Source organism: Perca flavescens, chromosome 13 (genome assembly GCF_004354835.1).
Source record: "Perca flavescens isolate YP-PL-M2 chromosome 13, PFLA_1.0, whole genome shotgun sequence".
NCBI classification, from domain to species: domain Eukaryota; kingdom Metazoa; phylum Chordata; class Actinopteri; order Perciformes; family Percidae; genus Perca; species Perca flavescens.
The window spans coordinates 26,827-36,910 of record NC_041343.1 but is presented as its reverse complement, the minus strand read 5'-3'; the positions used below and the strand labels follow the sequence as shown (position 1 = coordinate 36,910).

At 47.4% G+C, this 10,084-nt stretch overlaps 2 protein-coding genes across 2 annotated transcripts; both read right to left on the bottom strand.

Moving 5' to 3' along the window:
- Positions 1 to 459: 459 nt before the first annotated feature.
- Positions 460 to 2,692, bottom strand: LOC114566902 (uncharacterized). Its single transcript, XM_028595742.1, has 3 exons — positions 2,460 to 2,692; positions 998 to 1,325; positions 460 to 900 (listed from the first exon to the last, which is right to left on the bottom strand). Exons 1-3 carry the CDS (start codon positions 2,690 to 2,692, stop codon positions 460 to 462), a joined length of 1,002 nt encoding a protein of 333 aa, XP_028451543.1.
- A 4,948-nt stretch (positions 2,693 to 7,640) lies between these two features.
- LOC114566898 (uncharacterized) lies at positions 7,641 to 8,529 on the bottom strand. The gene is made up of 2 exons (XM_028595738.1): positions 8,488 to 8,529; positions 7,641 to 8,354 (listed from the first exon to the last, which is right to left on the bottom strand). Exon 2 carries the CDS (start codon positions 8,352 to 8,354, stop codon positions 7,641 to 7,643), a length of 714 nt encoding a protein of 237 aa, XP_028451539.1. The 5' UTR covers positions 8,488 to 8,529.
- Positions 8,530 to 10,084: the final 1,555 nt, after the last annotated feature.

The window sequence follows — 10,084 nt, the reverse complement described above, 5'->3', positions numbered from 1 at the left end:
TACACCTGGAAGTGCACGTCACTTGCAGATTGCCCTGAGCAGAAATAATGCAACACAATTAGTGTGAGGAGAAATAACCACAGAAATGCATGAAACTTAGTGAGTTGTGTTGTAAACCACACATGCACTTACCTGGGATGAAGCGGCACAGGTGCAGGTGGAACGATTCCAGGGAAGTGGAGCCGCGTCCGCACCGGAAGACGGGAAGCTTCACTCCGCCCTTGGTGAGCTCCCCCGTCTGGGTGTACAGCTCCACCCCCTCTGGGTCCTGGATGCAGTCGAGGTGGCGGCGCTGCGTGCTCCAGATCTCCTCCATGCGGGCGCGGTCAATCAAGGGGACGCTCATGGTGTCCGTCATGTCCCAGAAGGCGTCCAGCACCTCCTGGAGGAGCCGCTCCGTCTCCGCTGCCCCCCTGGTGCGGCGCCGGCAGTGACGGGCGAGCTCCTTGGCCGACAGCTTCACCTTCTGGACGTCCCCCCCTCCTCTGACTGCTTGGCCTCTTTCAGGCGGGACACATCTCCGGCATCCCACTCGAACATGGCGAAGAAAGCCTCGCCATGAAGAGGCCAGTAAACTGGTGGCTGTCGGTGGTCACCCCTCTGGCGGCGCCGCATGAGGTGCCACACGTCCAGCCTGACGACCAGCTCGTGCCACTCGTGGAACATCTGATGGACTGCAGACGTTCCCGCGGCGACACAGCAGTCTCGGTCCACGTACAGGACCTTTGGAGGGGCCTTCCCGGCTAAGCGGTACCGCCTCATCAGTCCGGCTGCCATGTCGACAAGTCCGTCCCCCTCTGCTGCGGTGAGGACAGACATGAGCACCTGCCCGTACTCGTTGCCGACATTGGTGACCCAGGCAGCCGTTCCAGCGGCACCGCCCGCAAGCTTTTTGGTGATCTGTGTGATGACACAGCAACACAGCAACATTTAGACGCATGGCGAAACAAACGTTACACTGGGTACACGGCACGCTGTGGCGGATAACAAAACGTACCTTCTTGGTGGAGTCCATCTTTAAAAGATCACCAAAGATGGAAGTCACTCTGGCTCGTGTCTCGTCCAGCCTCGACAAGGCTTCCCTCACGTAGACATTTATGAGCCAGAGCGCAGTGGGCACCGGGTGCATGGGTGGAAGCGACACCCCCGCCAGCGGCAGCGTCGCGCCCGGTGCTAGAAGCTTGCGGAGCACAGAAAGGTAGAGCATCGACCGCGCCATCCACTCTTTGGTGTGCTGCTCCACCAGAGAGGCACGGAGGCGAGACGCACTGTTGCCCAAAGTGCGCTCCTTCATGAGCCCTATCACCGCTCGGTCGCAGGACAGCCTGGGAGGGAAAAAAAAGAGGCAATCGGAGGTTACTGGGGAAAATCACAGAAAAAACATTACCTCTAAATAGATGATGTGTGGATTGTTTTCATTTCTAAATAAACTGTTGCATTTCAACGCTATGTGTCATTGCAGTTAGGTACAATAAAGCTAAGATATGAGCCTACATTCACACATGCATCATTCATTCTCTGGAAAACACTTTGTTTAATGCATATGTGCAATTAATTCCTCCATAACTGGAGCTTACACATTTGGAAATGGGTAGTTGTTCTGTGTAAAGGCCAGAATAGCCTACCTACCTATATACCTACAGGTGGCCTTCAATGAAAATGAACATGACTTGTGTCAATAAGTGCAAACATATTTCACATCATATAAACATACATATGATATAATATATATAATATTATTATTGTGTAATAAAAACCAAGCGTAAATTGTAATTTCCCCATTGGGGATCAATAAAGAGTATAAATTATAATTTTCCTTTATAAACAATACAAATACATCCTACAAATACCTGTATTGAGCTGTATAATCGACTTGGTATTTGGTTTTCAGCTCACAACAACAGTAGGCTGCAGTTCTTCTCAGTTGCTTTGGTGCATTTCTCAGATCAGAGATGACAATAATGTGTAACTTTGTCACATAGGGAATAGTGCTCCCTTTCATGTGCATTGTTCATTACACTATACTTACAGAGTGAACTGTTAAATGTGGACAACAACACAAAAGCAGTTTTGCGCTATCTTGGTACAAACAATGGCTTAAGGTTGTCAGTTTGATTCATTGGTATAAATACTTGCTTTGGACACATAAAAGATTTCCAGCAACATACATGATTTTTCAGGTCAGTCACTGCGGTGCAGTTTACACCAATTGTTTTAAGAAATGCACTCGCTGTTGTGCAAATGCAATTAAGATTTGACAAATGCACCAAAGTTACTGAGAAAAATGTAACATAGGATTGTGTTGTATTTCAGTGGAGACATATGTTGATTTCACATAGCTAAAACAAACCTGAATGATTTAAATTAAAACAATAATCTACACAGCTGGCATGCTGGCGCAGGCGTTACGCGGCGTACAATGTGAAACGGCCCTTACCGTTACTGTTTACATGACTTACTTGTACGTGAGAACAGCAGGAAACTCCTCACGATGAGCAATATCCAGCTGTTCCAAGATGTCCTGCGACCAGCCTGGCACCCGCTTGTGACAGGAGCTGCATTCCAGGTACTCCGTGCCCATGAAATACCAGCCGCTCCTGTCCAAGACCCTCCTCACTGTTTTGTAGAGGCCAGCGCCCGCAAGCTTGCCCCCACAGGCGGCGACGGGGCAGCGGAGGCGGTATGTCCACATCCTGTAGGGCAGTGGTTCCCAACCTGGGGTCCGGGCACCCCCAGGGGGGGCGGCAAAGATCACAGGGGGGGCGCGAGTCTTTATCTGGTTTGAGGTTGAGGTAAAAAAAAATGTTTTGCACATGTTAAACAAATTATAATACACTAGAATATCTAATGTATACAAAAGTCTGTATGAAAACTATATATTTTGTTGTATCCTCAATTTTCCTGCCGCCACGGCATCACTATTTTATGAATGAAACATGGCGGAGAAACAGTGCTGATAACTCCTCTGTATCAAAAAAGAAAGAGAGGCTCTATCTCGAGAGTTACCTCAACTTCGGTTTCGGGTGGGGGGGCTCAGCTTTTCTTAGACATGAGTAGGGGGGGCGCCAAGGAAAAAAGGTTGGGAACCACTGCTGTAGGGGACCCACAGAAAGAAGGGGCGCTGGAAGAAGGGGTGGGCTGTGGCGGGGCGCTGGGTGTAGAGGGGCCGGGGCCTGGTGGATGCCACCAGAGGCGGAGTTCTGTGGTGAGGACGCCGCCCTGCCCGCTGGGTGCCCTCCTGAACAGCGCCCGGCCCACCCAGTCGTGCTGCTCCTCGGGGAGCGTCTGCCTCCAGCCACGTGGGAGGAACTGAAGGTGGCACAGCAGCCATGCAGTTACTTTTACAAGTTAGAAGTTTATTTTACATGTTATTACACGTGTATACATTTGTTTAGACGAGTTTCTTTAATGAAAAACCAAATAGTTTTTTATTTGTCCTATTTTTATTACATGGGAGAGATCCCGTTTTACAGGTTTTTTTATGTAACTGAGTAACTTTTACTTAAATTAACTCATTCCTTTTACTCGAGTGCTTTATCAGTATATTTTGCTAAGCATACCTGTGCGCCGGGGGCTGACCTCTCCCCAGAGGTGTCTCTGGCAAGTGGACGCTGTGGTGGCTGTGACAGAGAGACGGGGGACGCAGCTGGAGGAGCATCCCCGCCCGGTTCCACCTCCATGGCAACAGCAAGCAGGTCAGCGTCTGATGGTTCACCGGCGTCCAGGGGCGGGTGTGCTGCCTCAGCTGCCTTCCGAGCTGCCACCAGGGCTGCTTTCTCTGCATCCCGGGCCAGCACATATTTTTTTAGGTCCGCCAACATGGACACTTCGGACTTGACTTTTACCTTCCTCACAAAATTTACATAGCTACAAAGAGAGCAGAAGAGCAATGGGTAAAAAGTCAGAGACAAACAGACGCACACACACACAGACACACACACACACTTACGATGACCGCTGGTGGTCCGATGACTCGTACAGGGCCTTGTAGGTGAGGTCACGGTGATGACCAAACCCCACCAGCGTGTCGTCCAGGCCCCTCATGGTCTCGGGGCTGCCCTCGAGCATCCTACGCCTGTCGATGGCTGCCACCATCAACGGGAACAGCCTGGCATAGGAGACGAGGGCGTCCTTGTGGACCATGAGGGCACTCTGCAGACTCATGCCCCCTTTCTCTCTCTCTCCCTCGTGGGACACGATGATTGTCGCGGCGTATCCCACATCATTGCCGAGCAACCACCTGAATGACAGTCCCCTGTACTGGCCGAACTGCAGCTCGCTCTCGGCCAGCACCTGCCGGTGATCAGCAGGGTCACCTCCCATCCTTCTCACCCGATCTCTCGCCTCAGACTGCACCTGATCTGGGCTCTTGACCAGGGCAGTGGCAGGGGCCTCCTTCGGTTGAAGGTCAGCACCTCCTTAGAGGGCCGCAGGGCCAGCTCTTTCATTAAAGGTTCATTGAATCTGAAAATGGGCTCCATTTTTCTAGAAAGACAAGATATGAAATGGACAACACACACACACACACACACACACACACACACACACACACACACACACACACACACACACACACAGCTGATGAAACATACAATACAACATGTGACTGTGAAATTACTGTAAATAGATTTTACTATTTAATAATCACTCTCTTTAATTATATTGTCTTCTAGGCTACTTTTCATCTTATCCCCTTGCTGCTACAACAGTGTGAATTTCCCCATTGTGGGATTTATTAAGGATTTACACTAATAATTATACTATAATTACACTAATAATTACACTAATAATTTACTAATACACATGGGTATGCACAGTAATGTGTTCACATACTAATACACATGGGTATACACAGTAATAGCTTTACATACTAATACACATGAACTGTTTACATCCTAATCACAGTATAATACATTAACAATACATTAAACAACAGGTGTCCTGTTTACACATTAAAACCATATTTACACTTGGAATTTCGACTCCAAACTGTAGTAACTACATCTACAGGATATAAGGAAGATAACCATGTAGTCTGATCAAAAGATTAAATAAATGTATTACTGCGTAATAAATACAGTAGGCTGCATGCTAATGGCGATTTATGTGTAAAACATCTAAAGCTTAATTAAACTTTAAATTTCGACTGCACACATTAGTAGTACTAGCGTCACTGTGTCCACGTTCGGACACTTATTGGCTAACGTTCTATCACAATATCTGTTATGATAGGAATATAAATGATCTATTAATGTTTTCAGTTAATTTAATGGTGTTAAACTAAAGTGTAAGTTGTCACCTTTCTAACGGTATATTGTTTTAACAATTTACTTAAGGTTTTACTTTATAAGAGTTGGCTAAAGTCCGCGAACACCGCTGAATTAGCCGTACGCTACCCTTGGCCATAACCGGACACCCCTATCTCCTAGCTGTAAACATTGGCCGCTGCTGGGTTTTCGGAGGTATTAAGTTGCTGCAGTGCTGTCAAAACTTCCGGGATGATACTTCCGTCCTTCACAATAAAATGACAACTCTGAATTGTGCAATAAAAGCATCTTAACTTCCATTTTTAGCCTATAGCACCACCTACTGGATGTTTTGTTAAATTACCAATTCTCATTTTCGATATCTTACAACTATTGCATGAAAATAAGCAACATACATACATTTTATATATATATATATATATATATATATATATATATATATATATATATATATATATATGCATGCAATAAAATACTATTATACTAAGATTTATAGTAAAAAAAAAAGTGTTCATAATTGTTCAAAAATTATATTTAATAACAATACAAACAGACAAAACATTTAAAATAAATAAATAAATACAAATAAATTAAACATCTGAGCACCAAAAACACCAAAATTCATTATTGTTCAGCTCATCCTCCTCCCAGCTGACACAAGTGGTGTGAAACCACTTGTGGCAGTTGTCACACTGGACCCACGACACCAATCCCTCTGGAGCCTCTGGAGGTTCGGGTTCCCTGCACCGGCCACACCGCCAGACTGTCGACTCCAGTCTCCTCTTTGCAGCGGTGTGACCTACTCACAAAAAGAAAAGTGTTTTAAGAATATATATAATATAATAATAATAATTGGCATGCAAAGACCGTTAACATTGAGTACACTACCGGTGGATGTCGTGGGCCCAACAGACAGGGAGGAGGAGGAGCTGGTTCTTTTTTTGCTGTATAAATAAAAATGTTTTGTTTACTTTTCACCATGGCTAATGTCACTAACATAAATATAAATCTTGCTTGTTTTTAACAGATTATATTAAGTATTTACAGTGGGAGGGAGAGGAAGAAGTGGACCCTCGGCGGCCCAATCCTGCACCCGATGTGGAAGGCTCTAAAAGAATAATAATATTTTATTATTATAACAAGGTTTAATACAAGTATTTTGACTGATTGATATAATTTGCTGACCAGGAGATGGAGGGTGGTGGTGTCCCTCTGCAGGCAGGCTCGTCCGGGATGGTCTGCCGCTGGTGGCAGGCAGCTGGGAACCGTGGGAGGCACAAGAGGGGGCAGAGGGTGCTGAGGGACCGGGCGATGGAAATGCCGGAGCTGGTTGCTGGTGCAGCCCGAGGGGCCAAGTTCTTCTGCGGCTGGGGCGGGAGCCGCTAGGCAGGGTAGAGGAAGTGGCTGCCGGGCTGGTGTCTCTGGCCCGCTGCTGCTCTCGGTCTCTTCTGGCCAGAGCTTGGGCCTCCTGCCTTGCAGCACGGTCCTCCACCTCCTCGATGGTGTCGGACATCTCCTGGGCTGTCAGTATCCTGGCCTTGGTGATATTCCTCCTGACCTTGCCAGTGCTTTTGTTGTAGTTTATTTCGGCCAGGAGGTGGGCCAGATCTACTGTTATCCGGCCTGATGTTACCAGGGGATGGGTGAGGTAGGGATTGGCTGGTGGATTCTGGGGATGAAGGATAGGGGCTGGTTGACTTTGGGGTGGGGGTGTTATGGGGTGGGTAGGTGGACTCTGTGGTGGGGGTGGGGGTGTTATGGGGTGGGTAGGTGGACTCTGTGGTGGGGGTGGGGTGTTATGGGGTGGGTAGGTGGACTCTGTGGTGGAGGTGAGGGTGTTATGGGGTGGGTAACATCAGGCCCAGCCCAGGAAGATGCCGATGGGGTTGGTGGAGGTGGTGAGGAGGTCCCACGCCTGGACGGCATGACCCGTGACCAGTCAATGGCCATCGGGTCCAGAGGGTAAAGGCCACTCTTCCTAAACCCAGCCACCACAAGCCCCCGATCCTTCACCCTCTGGTATGAGTCCCTTAAGACCCTTGAAAACTCCTTCTTGGAAACCATGAAGGAGTGGTTCACTGCCGACAGATCTCCTGTAACACCAGAGAAATCTGCCTTCAAGGGTCCGAAGAAACTCACATCCAGTGGCTGAAGGATGTGAGACGTATGTGGTGGCAGGCAAAGGAGAATGACCCCCTCCCTCTGTGCCGTCCGGACAAGCTCTGGATCCAGGTGGGACATGTGGCTGTCCATTAACAGCAGCAGCGGGCGCTCCTGGGTGGCAAACTTCAGGAAGTGCCCGACAAACCACTTCCTGAACAGCTCACTGTCTATGTACCCTGCCTGCGACTTCCCGTGGGGCATTGGGAACTCCTACTTTATTGTAGGGGCCCCTGGATATCCCCCTTGTAGATGATAAATGGGGGATATCCTCCCAACCGCGTTCAGGCAGGCCAGGACGGTGATGTGCTCCCTTGTTCCCTGGGCCTGCCTGTATGCATGCTTGGTCCCCCGGGGCACGATGACTTGCCGTCTGTTGGTTTCCAGCTGAAACCCCGTCTCGTCACAGTTATAAATCTGACGGGGTTTCTCCCTCAGCACATGCTCCTCCAGGGTGGTGGTGAGGAGCCGGAAATAGTCTTCTATGGGCCCCCTCTTAGCACAGGATGCCCTCCCTTGGTCAATGAAGTCTGGGGTCCTGGATGTTAGGCGATCTTTTTGCCGTTCCCTGAAGTTTATCCACCACGTCTGGCCAAGCGCGGTCCTCTGCGCATCCTGGTGGCGGAGGTTGTAGATGGCCAGAGCGTGGGCCAGGACCTGAGGCTTTGTCAGCGGAAACCCATGCAGAGCAGAGTACAGACAGTACTCCACCAGGGAGTCTTCGTCTGCATGGGTGATGGAAAAATCGGAGGCCACTCTTCCGCTGACTCGGTCACTCAGGCTGGACTTAGGGACCCCAAACCTCATGGCTGCCTGCCGTAGAGAGAGCCTGCCTGCTTCCACCTCCTGCTTGGCCTGGTCCATTGCCTCTTGGGTCCATTTTTTGGTCTTCCTCTCCCTCTTCCTCATCTGCCTGATGTTGGGCATCTGCAAATGCACATACATTCTTGTTAGAAATACATTAAAATTCAAAATTAGGTTAGGCATGTCATGTCTTGTTTAATAATAAGGTTGACAAAATCTATAAATTGCCACATTACATAGACACAAAAATACTTACCTTCAACCAAAGTGGCAATTTCTATATCTACTTTTTCTTTGGGCTTGATGCTCCTGTAAAGGAAATACAATTCTCTCACACTCACACACACACACACACACACTCACACACACACAGAGAGAGAGACACACACACACACACATACACACTGCCTACCTTGTTTTCTACTGTTCCTCTTTTTTATCTTCTCTGCTTCTGTCTCTCTTATTCCTTATTCTTTTCTGACTCACTTTCTTTATCTTTTCAGCCAAGCACATAAACCACACAAGAGTTGCTAAGTTACAAACGTTGAGATCCAAAACACATTACATTTTTGTCAACCTAGCTAGCTTATAAATGCATTATATTGGAGGTTAATCTAGCTATAACGTTATAACCACATTTACCAATAGCAAGAGCCACTACTGGCTTTTAACACAATATCCCCTCTCTCTCACACACATGCAGTTAGATGATAGTTAGCTAATACATGAATAAACGTGATGTTGCTGGGCTTATGGACAAGCGTACTGCCTAGACAGAGTCGTGTTAAAGCTAGCAAAAAATGCATACTCATGCTAACGCTAAATCATATCAGCAGTACAGTAAAAATAATAAACTTTGTAGAGCGAAAGATCGCCGCCCGAGCGTCGCCCAAGCGTTTTTACTACTTTCCCTCATCAAAGTCACTTTCATATACTAAATAGACATGTAAATGTCCGTGTACATATACGAAATTTCATACATAGATTGTTTGATGGGTATAAATCAATTATACTTACATTTTTGGGCGATTGAAAATTCAAAGTACCGCGAAAAGACCGGAAAGCGCGTGACGTCGGAAGTGTCCGGATATGGCCAATAGCAGCAAGTGGTGTCCGAACGTGGACACAGTGACGATATATCACAACGACTTAACACGATAGTCGGAATATTATTTTGAACACATTTCACCGACAACCGAGACCAGGATTGGCATTGACGTGCTTCAATTCGCTAGCTAACATGCTAATGGCGATTTATGTGTAAAACATCTAAAGCGTAATTAAACTTTAAATTTCGACTGCACACATTAGTAGTACTATATCACAACGACTTAACACAATAGTTGCCATGTTATTTGGAACACATTTCACCGAGAACCGGACTCGTATTGACGGGCTTCACAACGCTCATTGACGGACGGACTTGACTTCGCTACGCTAACTACGTTAACTACGTTACCTTTGGCTGGCAATTTAACGGCTAACTGCTTATTTTGTAATATATAAAACTATATTTTTACACTGTTGCACCCTTTACAGACAATAACGTTGGTCTTACCTTGTAATAAATGTCCGTTGGTGTCGAAAAAAAAATCTCCGGCAATGACAGTGAACGTTCTACATGACGTTGAACGTTACCGTTGGGGGTGTGGAGGAAGGGGCGGGTTGTCCAATCACAGCACAGAAGCTAAGTGAAACAGGCCAATGGCTGTGGGTCAAGTCAACCCCATTCGACTGTTTCACATGTACTTGAGCAAATGACAGTCAAGTGACTTCGAGAGGCGGGATCTTCCATGTGAAACAGGTAGGGAGAAGAAGCTTATCCCGGAGGCGAAAAGGAAGCCCGCGAGGGC

What these genes read in the sequence shown, in the direction of transcription:
- LOC114566902 (XM_028595742.1), bottom strand. Translation starts at nt 2,692, where the DNA reads ATGTGGACATACCGCCTCCGCTGCCCCGTCGCCGCCTGTGGGGGCAAG. An exon ending in CCTGCTGTTCTCACGTACAA is followed by an intron (nt 1,326 to 2,459) that starts GTAAGTCATGTA and finishes TTTCCCTCCCAG; the next exon opens with GCTGTCCTGCGACCGAGCGG. An exon ending in AGATGGACTCCACCAAGAAG is followed by an intron (nt 901 to 997) that starts GTACGTTTTGTT and finishes GTCATCACACAG; the next exon opens with ATCACCAAAAAGCTTGCGGG.
- LOC114566898 (XM_028595738.1), bottom strand. Translation starts at nt 8,354, where the DNA reads ATGCCCAACATCAGGCAGATGAGGAAGAGGGAGAGGAAGACCAAAAAA.